We start from the raw sequence: 18,363 nt of genomic DNA, 5'->3' as shown, positions 1-18,363 counted from the left end.
AGTCCCCCGGTCCCTCCGCCGAGCTCCTGTCCGAGTTGTGTTTACTCATGGCAGCCTGGCCGCTGAGTGAGAAGCGCCCTTCACCCGACCGGGGGAGAGGCTGCAGCAGCTTCATTCGCCTTTACGGTCCGCACCACCACAGGCCATATATCAGCCCTATAAAACCAAAGCAGCCGCCCTGATGTAGGATTTTATTATGGTATTAAAAGGACCCCAAAAAAAGTGGTTGAAGTAGTTTGCGCTGTAAAGACAAGGGGCATAACCACGCAGGGCCCGATTTAATGGCGGTCGTTAACAAAAATGACTGTTAATCTGCCAATAAAACAGTGTCAGGCGGCTTTGCAGCTCACAGAAAACCTTCCAAGTATGTTCAGAAAGGGGGTAAATAATTAACCACACATAGGTGTGAATTTTACTATCTATCTTGTCTTGGATAGAAAATATCTGTGCTGTTGACTCGACTCAAGTGCAGGACTATATCGGCGCTTACTAATGGCGTTTTAAATGCACACTCCCTGATGTAGAGATTGATTTAAGTGATTGCTTGCGCACAATTCAGCAAGAGTGGATGTCCTCCCGGTAATAGCCCACATTGGCGTGCGCTTCACACGGAAATGTACGCAAATCTATTTTGATAAGGTACAAATAAATAAATAAATAAACAAATACATACAAATAATGGCGCCACTTATTTGTCAGCTATTGTCTTCCCTCTGCATTTCATGCATACTGTCGAGACGAAGCATAATTTAACGGCTGGATATAATTCTGACTTGACAGCCGCCATAGCTACACAGACTAGATATACGGACGGACTGTTCATTTTGCATATTGCATATAAACAAGACAATTTATTTAGGAGTGCAATATATTAGAGATAGAGAAAAAGAGAAAAGAGAGAAAAAAAAAAAAAAAAAAAAAAAAAAAAAAAAAAAAAAAAAAAAAAGGAAGGAGGCCCGCGTGCAGGATTGATTTACGCTCCATTGACGCTTTATCATGCTCGAAGAAAAAGTCCGGCCAATCAGTTTGCGCCTCGCGCACAGACCCGACAAACCCCCGCGCACAGTTCGAGGCTGTAGGCTGTAGCACTTTGTTTCGCTATAGTGAGCAAGTTGTTTGGAAGGAAAGGGGACTAGTGGAGGAGCGCGCGCGCGCGAGAGAGAGAGAGAGAGAGAGAGAGAGAGAGAGAGACACACACCCACAGAGAGAGACAGAGGAAGGGAGGGGGCGAGCTAGCAAAGGACAGAAGAGAGAAAGAAAGAGAGTGAGGGAAAGAGAAACATCTCGTAATGTCTCTCTTCTTGTTCTCCATTTAGTGAACTAGCGGCGTTTCGCAGATAATGTCCGAGAATGTCCATTTCTGGGACTTTGAGCAACTATTACGTGGACTCCATCATAAGTCACGAGAGCGATGAACTCTCAACCCCGGCTCGCTTTCCCAGCGTCCAGTATTCCAGCTCGAGCTCCGCCGCCGCCGCGGGCGGAAGGCAGCCCGGCGGCGCGGAGCATCCCCTTCCCGAGTCGTACCCATCATGCAGCTTCCAGCCGAAGCCTCCGGTCTTCTCGTCGTCCTGGAGCCCGTTCAGTCCACACCACGGTGCCAGTGGCCTCCCCACTGTCTACCACCCTTACATCCCAGCCCAGCACGTGCCCGCCGCGGACACACGGTACCTACGCTCATGGCTGGACTGTGCACCGCGCGGCTCAGAATCTGTCCTGGGGCAGAGCCAGACGGGGCAGGTCAAGCTGGAGCCTCAGCTCGGCCATCTCGGCGCAGAGATCCCACCCAAAATCGGCGGACAGCACCAGCACGAGACCACCACGTACATTTTGGAGTCGGCGTCCACGGCGGCGCGCGAGCTAAGCCACCATCAGGCCGCCATCCCGAGAGCAGGGTTCGAAGAAAATAAGGACATTTGTGAAGTGAGTGAGGACAAAGACGGCCTGGATCAAAGTAAGTTGTTAAAGCAGGAAATAGTGCGTGGGAGAGAGAGAGAGAGCGAGAGAGAGAGAGAGAGAGAGAGAGAGAGAGAGAGGGAGAGAGAGATTGTAAATGTTTTAATGCCGCCATAAAACAAGAACAAAGAGCCGGAGAGCCAAAGTGCCTCCACCTTCTGCTCTCTAAGTTTACTGTGATATTTAGACAGGATCATCGCTGTGTAATCAGCCGGCTCCTGCAGTAACGGATTACTCGGTATAAGCAAATAATGACCTGTATTCTGTGACGTTACCTTAAACCAACGTCTGAGTATAGTTTTCTAATGTGGCACATACTTCAAATAACCTGCAAGCGGTGGACAAAATAACATGAACATGTTGCAATGTAATTAAAATGTATACAATAACAAAAACACGGCTTTACAATAGAATAAACACAGTCTTGACAAAAACTCTACATATGTTCAAAAGGGCTTTTGCATTATATGCATTTCTTTGTATTGAGGTGATGCTGTTATTGCATCCATATGACAGTTTGAAAATAACTTATGTATTCAGGATGGTTAGATGATTTTCTGACTTAACCTATGCTGCATTATAGCTTGACATGCGTGAGCTAAAAAGCATACATATTTCTTTTTATTACGGATGATTGTTTTTGAACGAATAGGGCCCTTTTATAACCTAAGTAATAGAAATACATAAGCAAAGCAACAGTAAAGGAGGATTATTTAAGCAGTGGCAGACGCTCTAAATCAGAGGACAACCAGAAATATAAAGCTGAGAACAAAACTCAGAAACCTCATAGTCAGATTTTGAGAGAGCGTTGCTGATTTTAGGAAACAACCACATTGTTTTACGTTAGTAATTGCTCAGGGCATGCGCACTGCTGTCCTGTTTGAAAAGGGCCAAGGGCCAAATGGTTGGTGCTTTGGGTTAGTCTTTTTAAATTTTTTTTTACTGCAGGTGGATTTTTGGTCGTGGGGCTCTCTTAGTTTGTGTCTTTCTTTCACATAGGGGCGCGCGTGCACAGGGGCTTGTGTCTGCGCTCCATTGCGTTTTAAAGCTCCTCATGTCAGTCTGTAACAAGCCGGGCTGATCGGCCAGTCCAAACTGTTAAAAAAAAAAGAATCCCTCTGGAGCAAACAAGTAAGACTTGTACAAAGCTGTAGGCCTCCTGGTCCTTTACGCACTAACCAAGAGTCAGTAGGCCTACCGATCTCCAGTATGGAGGCACTGGACAGGCTAGATTATCTTTAGGGTAACCAGTCGTATAAGTGACGCTGTAGTTCCAATACCATTACTTCTGGGAGGCAGTCAGACATTGTTTATTGCTTTGCTTTGCCATTCATTCTGCAATCAATTGCTTTCCATCATTTTCCATTGAGACACAGGCGTGCTTCTTGAGGGGAGGGGCGCTCGGCTTATTGCCATATTTCTGTTCCAGCATTCCTGTGTAACGACACTCTTCTGTAACACTTCTTGTTTTCACTCTCACCCACTCAGTTGCGTTTCTCTGTCCTTCAGTTGAAACTATCGGATGTAGCCTATGTCAGCCATATACATGGCCTGTCTTCTTCTAAAAAGCATTAAAAATCATAAAAGGAGTCAGGCCCTCCATCATTGACACGAGCCGAAGAGCAGGCGATTAGTTCTAAATAGAACGGAGGCCTCATAACTCAGCCAGCCGCGTTGACTCACTCCGCCGTACGGAACTCACTGCGTCTCACACCTGAAGGGGACAGTCAGCACGAGCTCTCTGGACTCTACACGATCACGTAACTCCCACAGCGGCTTCTGATGCTCTTTCAATCTGTAGTTGAATGAGAAGATGGGTGGAAGACAACATAATTAAACTTCCCTGCTTTGACAAGTCATACAATTATCGCCTTATACTCTTTTGCGAGTTTTTTATCTGGAAAACTGTGGTGTTTATTTTTAGCATTATTATTAATGTTATTATTATTTTAACAATGAATGGAATGGATTCACTGTTAAAGAAATGCATTGCGACCTTCAAAGTTCAGACGTCGCTTATAAAATGCATGCCGATCATTTATTTAAACGTTGTACATGTAAATGCAGCTGATTGCATAATTAGGCTATACTTCCATCAAATAATACGCACTATTTCCCACCAGGCACAACTGTTTTAAGTTATTATAGTCTGTAGGCTGCCGGTCATATAGTCGAGTATGTGTGGCTGTTTTATTCATCTGCTCACTCTGTAATAATACTAATATTTCACCTGTCATGAAATCGCAATCATCTTGAAATAAAGCTGGAGGGTTTGGCAAGTACAACACGGTTTTCTTCTGTTTTTCTATCATCACTCGCACTAACAACAACATTTAATCCATCATGTGCTGTCGTGGTTGGCTCAGTTTGAATCTCTATTCCTTAGCTTCTTGACTTATTTTGGGTGGGACAGACAAACGCTCCCTGCATGGAAAGAAATTCATTTTTTTCTTCTTAATTTCATACATATTTCTTAACCGAGGCTGATGTGATGTGAACGGGCTCTGTTTCCCTCTTCTAATCCCGCCGGATAAATCTAGTTTCTGCCAGAGGAGTCTGATCCCTGCGTCTGAGCGCGTGGCCGTTTGATACGTGCACTGTGTGTGTGTGTGTGTGTGTATGTGTGTGTGCCCGCGTGCATGAGAGAAGAATGGAGGCCTCTGCAATGGCCTTTTCAGAGGAAGAAATACAAATCACAAATAGGCCAACACACACACACACACACACACACACACAGACCCACCTTATTACAGCATCTGAGCATGCTATCCATCAGAGGGGAGCTGGTTAAGAGCTGGAAGGAGCCCAGCAGCCTCCAGTCTGAATTATTAGACTTTCCACCAGTGACACTGTGTGTCCCAGTCTGGCTTGGTGGGAGTGAAGACTTGTCTGTAATGGGTTCTAGTGCTCAAACAGGCCAACGACTGAGAGTCTCTCCTCAGTTAGAGAAAGTTTCTCTTTGAACTGTTTCAGAGCCAGCAGTTTTTCTTGTGGTTTGTTTTGTGATGTGCAGTGTGTCAGTGTGGCAGGTAGTGGGCGCTGCACAGAGCAGCAAGTGAAGGCTGTTTCTATTGTTCACATAGCAGCCATTTTAAACACTATGGGTGCAAATTATATTTTTTCTAGGCAGGCTAAACACTACTTTAACCCAACTCAGCTTCACTGACAAACTGAATGGTTACTGATTTAGCAAGCAACTCCCAGAGAAAACGCTTGGATTTAAAAGGCACGTTGGTTAGTGCAACCTCAGGTTAGTAAGCTGCTGATATAAACAGACTCTTTGCACCTCTCTCCTGTGGAAATGTGAATTGTCACCTTTAAGGGAATTAAGTTGGAAATGTCAACACATTATGCTTCATAGCTAAGGCTGATTTGGATTGGCTGTGTTGGGATACATTACTTTGTGTTGCAGTGGCAGAATGGTACCAGCTTTTCTATGGAAAGTTGGCTCTTATCTATCTTTTGATATTACAAGTGACAGCAATATTTCATCCTGACACATCTACAACTGTGTAGCAATATATCGTTTTGGAATGATGGTTAAAGTGGCCTCATAGCTGTCTGTGTAACTTGTTCTGGGTTAAAGGAATAGTTTGACACTTTGCGTGGTGCGCTTTTTCACTTTCTTGCTAAGAGTTAGATGAGAAGATTTTACAGTAAATATGAAGCTAACCACCACGAGCAGCGTTAACTTAGCTAAGACTGTTACAGGAAACAGCTAGCCTGGCCTGTCCAAAAGTGTCAAAATCCACTTAAACCTCTAAAGACCACTAACATGTTATATTTTGTTTGTCTTATACTTACAATAACGTAAGAGTAAAAATGACGCGGTGTCTAACGCTTATATACAAGTTTTTCCAAAAAACGATTCTGGTATGGCGGTAGGAACTTTCGATGGTTTTGGTTTTGCATAGATTAAAATACATTATAGTCTACTAATCTTTATTTTCACACAAATGTGTAAAGTTACTGTGATGTCAGCCATGCGTCTAATATCTGTGATGACTAATACATGACAATTTAAATACAGATTGAGAACAGTAACAGAACGACACTTGTTATCAGGGATGGGACAAAGTAACGATACAGCCATATATCGTTGTCCTTCGTGAGATACAATAATCGATACGCTGGTGCCAAATATCAATATTTTAATTAACAGAATAAGGCGCTCTAAATCGATTTCCCTGTTACCAGCATCGCTACTTAACACAAGAATGAGGGAAACCTGAACATAGGTTAACTAGCCCGGGGCTCAACGCTAACCTTTTAAAGTGGTTGCTGGCTTGGCAACCAGGCATCAGCTTTTGGTTGCCGAAATTGAAAATACGGTTGCCGTGTTTTAAACTGCCTGTATTTGGAGCAATTAATTTCATATGTAACTATGCCACACATTTTAATAATGAAACAATGAGAGAATGGCTTGCAATACAATTTCTCATCCCTCTCAAATAAGGGTGCAACGGGCCACAAACTCACACACTGTTGTGTAGTGCATGAAAGTGGCTAGTGTTTAAACTTTACGGAGACAACCAAATAACATATTGACTTCTTTTGAAATACAATTTTCCAGTTAAGTAGGTTTTGATTTGTTTTTATATGTTAAAAAAAGACAAATATTGAACAGGTGGACAGCAGTTTGAGGAAAATAACAGATGCCCCAGCCACGTTTAAGTCCAAAAGTCTGGACCCATAGTTGCTCTATAATTGTGTCATTTTGATTTACAGACTGAAAAAAAGTGTACTGCTGAATTGTGCTGTTTTCTAACAGTTTGGACTTGCAGTGAATAAAGAGAGAAAACCTGCACTTAACTTTCACAGGCATGTTGTATTCATAGTTTGACCGATATCGTGATGCTTCACTATAGGATTGTCTAGCAATATATTGCTTATCGCAGAACTTCTGTATCGTGATTTTATCGATATCGCGAACCATGTATTGTGTATCGTATCGTGACGTACCCTGTGATTATCGCTACTAGTTATTGACTTGGGATGAAAAGACAATAACTTTTGGTGTTCGGAAAATGTGAGTTGTATCATTGGTGATGGGTCCATTGGTGATGGGTCATATTTTGTACTCTATGTCCACTACATCTGTTCACATAAATTGGTGTTTCAGAAGTTCTTAAGGCAAATGAGTTGGTACCCTGTATGTGTTGCCAAAAAGGGACATATTCCTAACAGAATACAGCTTTTATCCCCAGAAAAATGTCATGCTTCCAACTTCCAAACTTTTTAAATTGATGAGGATACTGTGAAGGCTGAATTTGAAGATCACCAATTTGTAATAATAAAATTGTTAACCTGGACTCTTTGAATGCAGTTGTATCTGTACCAGTGGTAGTGTCAGCATCTTGGCACATAATAGCAGGACAAATGTAGGCAGAGTTTCCCTCCCCAGGTATTCAAAATGGCGGCTGTATGAAAAACATCACCTTTCAAAACATCACATCCAAAGCCGGCATCCAGCTACAGATTCTCTTTGTGTTACTGGTGCTGGGCAGCCATCCAGTATAAACTACAGGATTACACTTCAGTCTTTGTGCTGCTGCTGCTGCTGCCGGGCAGTGCAAGAAAGTTATTACCCCCGAAGTTTATTAACTTATAACCCGGGTGAACAACCCCATTAATTGGCGTGTTGCTGTTGGTGGCTGGGTGAGATGGGGTATAAGGGTGGGGGAATAAAATACGACTCCTTGAAATGTAATAACGTGCCTTTGGGATATATGAGAGGTCAATTTCTGGAACTATTAGGGTGAAATTGCTAAGGGAGGGAGAAAGAGACAGGATGTGATATTAGTCTTCTAGCCGTTTCGTTCACAGTTTCTATGCAAGCAGCATTCATCATGGTGGACACACACACACACACACAAACACACATAGTCAAAGACACACATTGGCCTACAATTGAACACAACATGCCGCAGGGCCATAGCTTTACGGGATTATCCATTTTTTTGTCCATCTGCCTGTCTAACGCCACAAATACACGGATGTAGCCTAATGAAAAAAATTCAACTGTAAGTTACAACTGTAAAAGCTATACACACATAACCCCCCGCCCCCCACCTATTCTTTATTTCTATCAGTCATCATCTTTACTGTCGTCCCACCCCTTGGAGAAAAAAAAGTCTATACCTTCCACCATCACCACTAGCACCCCAACTCACCACCCTCCTCCACCGCTCCAACCCTCAACCGTTTGTCATCCTGGGTGACAGCCACGGTCGCGGCACAGCTCCGAGGGTAATGGATGGTCCTGGAGGTGATTATACACCCGGGGAATGCAAAGCACCCACTTTACAGTGTGACAAAAGCAACGCACACCCCCACCCAACTGTCCATCCTCTTCTCACCTCTTTACCAGGCATTATTTTGCTCTGAGATGAAATCGATCCCGTACATGCTGGCCATGTTGGAGGGAATTGATTCCAGAGGGTATTAAGGACATATTTACCAGATGATGGCCGCTAACTAACTTGGCTGGGGTGAATAACACAGGAAGGCTATAGGCAGGGGTGTGCAACACTGGCAGCCATCTTGGCTTTGTAATCTTGTTCTGAACCCAATGGCCCTGACTCTAATGTGCTGAATTACACTGCAAAAACCTTGACATTTTAAGTCAAAATGATGAGAATTGTGACATAGTATTAATACTCTCACATGCCATCTGAACATTATGACTTAATTTCTTAAACCTAAAATGTCAAAATTTGATCTTCAAGTTCTAATATTGACCAAGTATCCCAGAATTTTAACTTATTATCAATATTTCTTCTTTTCATCCCATTTTTTCTGTCCTTGCGTGAATCTTGCATGTCAGCCATTTAAATGTAGATGTATCTGATCAAACCACACTGCTCATGGCGCCACACAAAACAGCTCTTTGTCCACAGCTGGGAGTTAAACGAAGCATTGTTATGAATGTCATATGCAATTTTGTGTATTGTCTTGGCATTATAGCAAGTAGGATCGTCATGGCAGTAAAACATTACCAGTGAAATTGACAGACGAAAGCCTCCACCCAGTGAAAGTTAGGAAAAAGACAGACTCCTTAGGGAGAGAGACACAAATTTTAAATCTCCTCGCTTGGTGTCAAAAGGCGCGGAAGCTCAGGCTTTCCCCATGGCTTGTGAGTGATAAGATCATCCCTTCTGCCATTTTAGGCCAGAGGACTGTGCCTGCATTTTACATAGGGAGAGAAAATCCCCTTTAAAACCCCTTGCCCGTGCAGACCTGCTCCTGGCTGCAAGGATAAATCTCATGTTTCTTTGCAGTTTGTCAGAAACAATGAGAAGCTGTTTGGCCCTAACATTGCCCAAACTGATTTAGATGGAGCTTATTTCCCCAAATTCAGCCTCATGGTTAGACTGCATGTGTGCTGAGTTTCATTCAGCTTGACTTACACTACCTCTGGAAGGCTTTAGTATAACAAAAACAGCCAGTGACTCTAAATAAACCAGGTTTCATACCAATATATCCAGAGTGGAATCGTCTCTTTGAGTCACATTTGGGTTGAGCACCGGACTGCACTGCTGACTGATAAAATGCAACGAAGAAACAGCAGCTTTAAAGAAAATGATTCCAGTGTGGTCTGCTTCCTGCTTTGCACGCTGCCCCTTACTGTTCATCATCGGAGACGATAAGCTTTTCTAACACGTTTTAGTTTTTCCCAGCTGTTCGGACTAAAATTTAAGAAATAGATCACATTTTGTTGACATTTTAACCTTAGCTGTTTGCGTTGGATTTCTTTTTGTTTTACCAGACTCTAGCCGGAAAACTCTGTTTGTTGGCTTGACTGTTGTGATTGAGTGGAGGAAGAGCCTGACCTAACCACAGGAAATGATTGCTCGTGGTTAACGGTTTTATTTAGAAGATGTAAAAGTAGAAATGAATCTGAATCAGCTTTGGACTCTCACAATGATCCTGAATGGGTTTTCATAGTTGTTTCAAAACGGAAGTGTTTTATGTGAGATTGCAGGTGCTGAGAGATTTTTCTAAACTGATTGAAAACTAATATTTGCATATAAAAAAACGTGTTAAAGGGATGAAAATGGTCAAATTTTTTGTCATGGTGGAGTTGTATTTTAAAGAGCCTCGGTAGCGTGAGAGTGCCTGCACGCTGCCTCATAGTTGAGATGCTTTGGTGCTTTGCAGATAGCTTTCAGCCCTAAACTAGACCCATGCGTCCCAAACAAGAAGTCTCTGCTAATTACATCGGTCTGAAAGCTATAAAGAGGGGTGGGGTGGTGGAGGAGTCAGGGTGGCCTGGCAAACAAGACATATGGAGAAAAAGAAAGAGATGAAAAAAGTCAAGACAATATTTCATAACTTTCCCTCCGCCGGAGAACATTCAATTTAGAATTTAGGAGCCTACGTTTATGCATTACAACGTTGTCATTTCCATCTCAAAACACAAGTTTCAGCAATCTCAAGCACGTTGGAGCTTGTTTATTTCTGATGTGGCTAAATGAGCTGAGGGTCATCATAAATCCTTAATTTCCTTACCTTTAATTTCAATGATGTTGACAGCGGAGAGAGGCGGACAATGCACACAAAAAGATATTTCCTCTAATCCCATCAGGGCCAGACATGTCCCTCCATGTATTATTTTTTGTTTGTCCCGCTATTTATTCATTTAGGAGCAGAAGTGATGTAGTAATTGTGTGCTGAGCTACAATGTGATCATCATTCTCACACAAAAAAAGTAGTAAGTAACATCTTCCCCGATGTTTTTTTGTGTGTTTTCTCTCATAATCTGACCCGGTTCTCAAGGCTGATTCCGCTAAGAAGCACCATGGACTATGCAATAATGAGTAAACTAATAAATCCGCAGTTTTCCATTTTCTTTCGCTCTACTTCATAAAAAATCTACAATATTGAAGGGTTCTTTTCATATTTGTCCGTCGTGCTTTCCTCCTCGTGCATGGAAGCTGCATGTTGGATGGAGCGGGCAGTCTGTCTTCCACGTAGTGTCAAATAAAACAGCCATGAGGCTACTTGCGCAAATCTGCGCCCCTGTTGACACCATGAGCTTAGTTTACGCACCAAAGTGTCAATTGCACAGTCCGTTGTTTTCGAGCAAAACATTTACGCACAAGGTTCTGCAACTTTTACGCACGGAGAGATGATTATTTTTTTTTTTAATCATCAAGGAGTGTTTTGATGCTTCGTCTTTTTAATGTTCTGCAGCTCTCCAAAGACAGGGCTGGAAAGAGTACGCTACACAGGAGTTTGTTTGTAATGTTATCATTAATTGATTGCCTTCTTTCCTTTCTTTCTCTTCTTCCAGGTGACCCCTCGGCCAACTGGCTGCATGCGCGCTCCTCCAGGAAGAAGCGGTGCCCGTACACCAAATACCAGACGCTCGAGCTGGAGAAGGAGTTCCTGTTCAACATGTACCTCACACGGGACCGGCGGCATGAGGTGGCGCGCGCGCTCAACCTGACGGAGCGGCAGGTGAAGATCTGGTTCCAGAACCGGAGGATGAAAATGAAGAAACAGAGCAAGGATCAACCCAAGGACTAGCGGGAATCTCACTCGCGGACGCACATACACATCCAGACACACACGCACGCTCATACCATGTATCCAATTTAAAGTCCCATATTACTTATGTCTCGAACACAAAATGGCCTTCCCAATAACTGAAAACACACACACACACACACACACACATACCTGCAATTTCCAATTTGTTTTAATTTCCAGGCACTACCACGTAAGCTTCAGCCCTACACCAATCTATACAACTGATCAATTGATCACTAACAGACTCTGAGGACGCCGCCATGTTAACACTGAAGTCTTAAGAAGCTCGGAAACGCTATGTCTGGTGTTAGAAGGAGGCAGCTTTTGAACTTTGGAATAATTTAAGTTTGCAGTCATGGAGGATGAAAAAACTCACACACCAACAGCAATTCCTCCTGGACCTCCTCTCCTTTAAATGGGTCGGACTCAATGTAAAACTGCAGATTGGACTGTTTGTTTGATTAACTGATAGCTCTTGTTTGTCCGACGTCTTCATAGTTGTATACGCTATTATTTAGGCTCTGATATTAGGCTGCATTATGGAAACGAAGAACGCAGCAAACCGACTGGCGATGCTACAACAGATGGAGGGGGCAGACTGAGAGAGGGATGTTTTACTTTTTCTCAAGCACTACTCTTCCTTTTATTACTAGTTATTTATTGTTCCGTCGCTGACATCGGAGGCGCGTGGAGGTGCTGAAACCGAGGTTTCACATGACCAATAAACACGGAGCGGAGTGGGATGAAGACACACGCACGCACACACACACACACACACACACACACACACACACACACACACACACACACACACACACACACACACACACACACACACACACACTCTCTCTCACACAGGTTCATCCTTCTTTTTCTTCTCCTTTTTTCTTGTTTCTCTCGTTGCTGGCAGAATTTGATTAGAAAGCGCCTGATGCTCGGCGTTGATACAAGCAGCAAGCCGCCGTTTGTTTCCCGGTTGTCGACCTAAGTAATGAGCAGATACCGGAGGGGGAGGAGAAGTGATGGGGTGCCGAGGGTGTTAACCCGACTCAGCAACCGGGGATCCGCTAAGGCTGCTGTCGATATCGTTGATCTCCACCCTTCAGCTTGCTCTCCAGATGCTTTATGCGCTGCGGTTCATCTGATTCCTTTAATGACTGTCGATAGTCGTCCCCTCCGCTTCATGGGCAGAGCTTCAGTTAGCAGAGTTGAGCTGAGAGGAGAGTGCAGCCCAAAACACCAGATTGTTTTAATCATATCCGTCCTTATTTAAATTAGGCCTCAAGCATCAGGACTCAAGTTTTCTTCTCGAATTCTGTGCCTGTATGCTTTCGCACCACGCACTCTCAAACAGCATTAAACACAGGTGACACAGGCGCTTCTTCAATTCAATTGTATTTATAGTATCAAATCATAACAAGAGTTATCTCAAGACACTTTACAGATAGAGTAGGTCTAGACCACACTCTATAATTTACAAAGACACAACAATTCCAGTAATTCCCCCAAGAGCAAGCATTTAGCGACAGTGGCGAGGAAAAACTTCCTTTAGGAAGAAACCTCGGAGGTGAGAAAAACTTCCTGTTTAGGGAGAAACCTCGGACAGACCAGGCTCTTGGTAGGCGGTGTCTGACGGTGTCTTGATTAGACCGGCCAGTACAAACCATCTATGGCTCCTAATTCTCGTAGTTTACCTGCTATTTGCAGTGAAGGTGTAACCATGCTAATTTCAGATTCTAGTGCGCAAAGTCCATGAAGCACTGGTCAACAATCTGACTTCTCCTCAGTCACCATCCTTAAATCTTCATTCAACATGGTCATTGCATCAACAAAAATAATCAGCTCTATTTTTATACATACAGTAAGTATATTGTGTATTGTGCTATGCAAGGCGTGTTTCTCCCTCTTTACAGAAAAAATACGGATAGTGTGCGCAACGGCGGTTTGCAAACGCAACCTAGGACTGAAGAAAGAGGGAAATACCCCGATGCGCTACTTACAATTTTTAAATAGCCTTTTTTTCTTTTTTTTTCTGGAAATATTGCTAGAGGTTCTATAACAAGTTTATATTAAAATACATAACAGAACACTGCACCGCGCGAAATTATTTAGCAATAGTGTAGATTTACATTTAACAGCTCGGGGTATTATGTATATCAGGTCAGACTTCGGTTTATGCAGACTTTTTATTGATCTGAAAGTTAAAATATGAAGAGGCCATGTCGGAAGGCTGGCCCGCTACGGCGTTATTTGAAGTGTCGACGTAGTTAAATGGCGTCCGATGGCAGTTTTATGGACGGATCATAAACAACACATTGGTTTTACAACGGTGTGTGTGTGTGTGTGTGTGTGTGTGTGTGTGTGTGTGTGTGTGTGTGTGTGTGTGCGTGCGTGCCATGTGTTTGTGTGCGTGCGTGCGTTTGTGAGTGTATGCGTGTGTGCGTGTGCGTGTGCGTGTGTGTGTGTGTGTGTGTGTGTGTGTGTGTGTGTGTGTGTGTGTTGTAGCCTATTGCAGACCACAAAGGCGGCTTTTGCTTCACCATTGTAAACATTTGACACACACATAGTTTACGCAGAGTTGCGCGGACATTGCCTCCAGTTTAACTGATGTTATTTGTCATTTGTAGTTTACACGCAGCAATGGACGGGTCTACGAGGAGCCTTTTTTTGCCAAGTCTTCAACAGAGAAGCGCTACAATTTCTCTATAAGCATCACATCTCTATTTACGAGTAAAAATGTTTACATGGTTTGCGCATGCCTCAAGTCACTTGTCATTTGAAGACGTTATTTCGTCGTTTAGCTCTTTGTGTGTTACATCTGTCGGAGAGGAATGCTTCCTGAAAAATTAAAACAGACTTAACAGAAGTTTCTTGACAGGACATATTTCTAATTTATTGTATATAAAGTGAGTAACCTTGTCTTTCGTATTGGAATGAGTTAAATATGCTGAATATTGTTTTTGTCTTATTGGGACATGACATCTTACTGTAATATAGATCTTTCTTTTTGTCTGTCATGTTCTTTAGATTCTGTTTTCCATGTTGTTGTGCCGACTGTCTCGATGATCTGTTCTGATGTCAGTCCGATGAGCTCTTTGTGTCTATTTGTTTCATGGTGAACAGTAATGAGTTGGACTCTGCCGCTAAGTATTGGGACACAGAGGACGGAAATGTTTGATTAAAATGAAGCAAAGCATCTATATAAATGATACTTCTTATTTGAAATACCTGACTCTGTTACTTTCCGCAAATGCTATGACTTAGTCCCGCTTCCTGTCCCAGTATGTAGCCTACTCTCCTGACTGGAGGAACAAAGTTTCTGGAGTTTTTTATTTTTCTGATGATAAATATGGACAGAGCTCCACATGCGATTTTATGTTCCCTTTGCGTTTATCTTTTTTTTTTTTGGCAAATCTAAGCCATGTGGCCACAGTAAAGATATTATTAACGAGCAGGCAAACTCCAGTCACTCTGATCCTCTCCTCTCTGTGAAATGTTCCAGTCCTTCTTGTATGTTTTCCTCTCTTCTATGTGTTGTTGTCTTTTTTGTGCGATGGCACTGCTGATGCTGGATTCCTATTAAAGAAGAGACTTTACAGTACGACCTTGTTTCGTGTCGTTGCATTGCTGCTTCTCACTGCTAATTTAATACAAGTTTGAAATATAGACATGTAATAATAGTAAATAAAGATCACATAGACATGTATAACTAATATATACTAATACTAATATATACTATAGCTATCCTTTAGGTATTTCTTTTTCTTTTCTCCAGATATAATGTGTAAAGAGAGAAATAGACAAACAGAGGGCTAGGAGAGAATGAAGCGGATGAGCCAGCATGTGTTAAAAATATGTGTCTCTTCAATTGTACACTGAAGCTTAAAGCAGAGGGGCGTCTGTTTGGCTGCAACACCAAAAGACTGTCATAAACCCATAAACACCCCCCACCCACACAGATGAGTGCATTCATTAGAAGCGTCGCCGTCCATTAGGAGCATGTGAAGCCTCTGCGGTTCCTGTGTTTGTCTCCGCACCAAATGACTGGTAGACACAGAGTCTGATGAGGGCTGCTGCACAGAGATCCTGCAGTTTCCTCTCTTGCTTCTGGCATTCTGTAGACGCAGTTATATTGAGGCTTGGAGTTGAAGTAGTGCAAGTAGCAAGAGTTGCCATTTGTTGCTGTCCATGCAAAAGAAGCAGAAGCAAACTATGACATAAAATAGCAATGGTAAGAGAACAGTAACAGAAGCAGATGGACATTCAGTAACCCTTTCAGCTCCATGGTTTTTAGCACCAAAGTAGTGCTGGTAACACTTATGGTACATATTCTGATAATTATACCAATTGTGATAGGAACATTTGCAAACGGATGCCAGTGTTACTACCCTTTAAGAACTATGTCAGGTCATGGGTCCAAATTCCCCAGTGCAACTCCACCTTCCTTAAAAGTTTGGGACTATAGTCAACAAAAAAGTCGTTTTCTGTTAAACATTTTTTATATATATAATATAATATTTAGGCTTGTCTCTATATATGTCTTGATTAAAATGTCTGCCTAAAAACAACAACTATTTTAAGAAATGGAGTCTAGAATATACCCGTGCTATGTGTAATAGCAGAATGTACCATTTCCAGAATCCCTGAGGCCATGACCCCAGTTTCCAGTGGGAGCTCTAGCCCTAGTTGCAGCAGGACTAATAGCTCTAGGAGTGTACCTTTCATGCCTAAACCTACAATTTTCATGTTGCAATCTGAGTGTAGAAGCTATCCAATATCAGTAGTAGAGCAGTAGTACTAACAGAGTAGTAACAGTGGCATTAGCAGCCGTTGTCTTGGCAACACTTCATCTTAAGCATGTATAAGCACATATAAATACAAATTGAAATGGTTTATAACACACGTTAACACACTATACTGAAGTTAGTTTTTCTCAACAGTTAAAACTCTTCAAATGAAGCATAACACGGTCTAACAAATGATTGTGCACCTGAATAAGTCCTTACATTGTGTTATATTATGAATGGACTGTTTATACACATGCACAAGACTACTAACTGTTTATACACCAGTTATGACTACACTAGGAGGAATTATAGCTGTTTTAACATCTGCATTGATACACACAAAGACATGTTCTTGTATCTGATTGGTTACATAATAGTGTGTTGTATTGTGTTATAAACCATTTATTTAACGTATTATATAGTGCTCATCAATGCTAAAATGGGTTCTTGAAATAAAGTGTTAGCATTATCTGTATCTACTAACAGACAAACAGTGCTGGCAGTAAAAGCTGTGTAAACAGCCCTGGTGTAAAGAGGTACAAAGTCTCGTCACAGCCTCTCTGCTTCACCCTGCATTGCTGTGCCCAACCAATGAGGCCTCAGGGTTTAAGGAGATTTAGGTTTGGGCCCCAACAAAGCCATCCCATAAACCATCTGCGGACTCGACGGCGGATGATTGTGATACTTCTCTAAGGTCTAGCGGGGTCGGAGCTTCATTAAATCCAGAAGCCCTGCACTCTGCTGCAGGCCTCCCTCCAGACTCAGCTCCATGTCCTAGGGAAGGGCTACAACTGCAAGCTGCTTCACCCAACTGTGTGTGTGTGTGTGTGTGTGTGTGTGTGTGTGTGTGTGTGTGTGTGTGTGAGAGAGAGAGAGAGAGAGATGGGGGGCAGTCTGTGACACATGGCACAGTAAATCTAAGAGAATGCAGCTAGAAGGAGCCTCACACAACAACACATATTCACATCAGGTTAAAGCAAGGATGAGTTTCGGTTATGGAGGCACAGAAACACCAGGGAGACACCATGGTTACATCTGAAGGGCAGCATCAGAAGCAGCACTGCTGTTATTATGGGTAAAATGAGAAGTAGCAGATACAAGCAGCAAGAGTGTGCTGACCAAAGAAAAGGAAACATTTGATACCAGTACAACCATTGTCTTACATAGGGATTTATTAAGTTGTAAGAGTAAGTAGAAGCAACATTGGTGACAAATTATCACTTGTATTCATACATATGCCAAAGTACTTTTTACAACAGTAGAAAAGTAGTCCCTCAGTTTCCACTAGCTCTGGAAACAGGCTGGAGTTTGTTGCTTAGATAGTCCATATTGCTAAGCTACATATATAAAATAATCTAGCGTTACTGTCTGTTTAATCACTGTGATACTGTATGATAATGCCTGTGTGCATCACTGGTCTGAAGTCAGTTGTTGGAGTTGTGCTGAAATTGTCACTCATACACCAACACCCACTGTACCCCCCAACCCCCAATCCCCCTTTCTCTGTAACCTATCCAAACTGCGAGGCAATGGAAAACTCCAAATTGGCTCATTGTGCAGTAATTTATCTGTGCAGCTACACTGTAAAACGTAAATTTACAGTAATATACTGGCAGCAGCTTTGCCAGTAAACTACTGTTTATTTACAGTAAGCATACTGTTTTTAAAGTTTGAAGTATTTTACTGTAAATAGACGGTTTCTTATAGTGAATTCAGAGTAATATACTGCTGCAGTGTGATCCCGCCTTTTCCTTTATTTTAACAGTAAATACCTGTAATCTGTAAATTTTGCAGATAGTGGTGTAATAGTATCATTTTCTCCCAGACTGCAATGCCATTTACAGCATGATCATGTATAACAGTATAACAGTAAGACACTGAGATTTTAGCTGTACATTTACATCAAAGGTTTACAGTGTAGGTGCAGGCTTCATCATTTTAGTGACGATTTCAGAAAGTAGTTGGGCTGCACAAGAAAAACCACGTGCTGCTGCTGGCAAAATTCATATTTCAACCCAGGCCAGACGTGTCCAATCCAATATGTCTTCACTTTATCCTCTCATATTAAAACAGAGTCTACAGATAA

General features: G+C 42.4%; 1 protein-coding gene across 1 annotated transcript; it reads left to right on the top strand.

Annotated features, from left to right (window-relative positions):
* The first annotated feature begins 1,231 nt into the window (after nt 1–1,231).
* Nucleotides 1,232–12,077, top strand: hoxb9a (homeobox B9a). The gene is made up of 2 exons (XM_039823779.1): nt 1,232–1,954; nt 11,252–12,077. The coding sequence occupies exons 1-2, from the start codon at nt 1,351–1,353 to the stop codon at nt 11,485–11,487; spliced, it is 840 nt and encodes a 279-aa protein (XP_039679713.1). The 5' UTR covers nt 1,232–1,350; the 3' UTR covers nt 11,488–12,077.
* Nucleotides 12,078–18,363: the final 6,286 nt, after the last annotated feature.

The sequence above is a fragment of the Perca fluviatilis genome, chromosome 15 (assembly GCF_010015445.1).
Source record: "Perca fluviatilis chromosome 15, GENO_Pfluv_1.0, whole genome shotgun sequence".
Lineage (NCBI taxonomy): Eukaryota > Metazoa > Chordata > Actinopteri > Perciformes > Percidae > Perca > Perca fluviatilis.
This window is presented reverse-complemented; position numbering and strand designations above follow the sequence as displayed.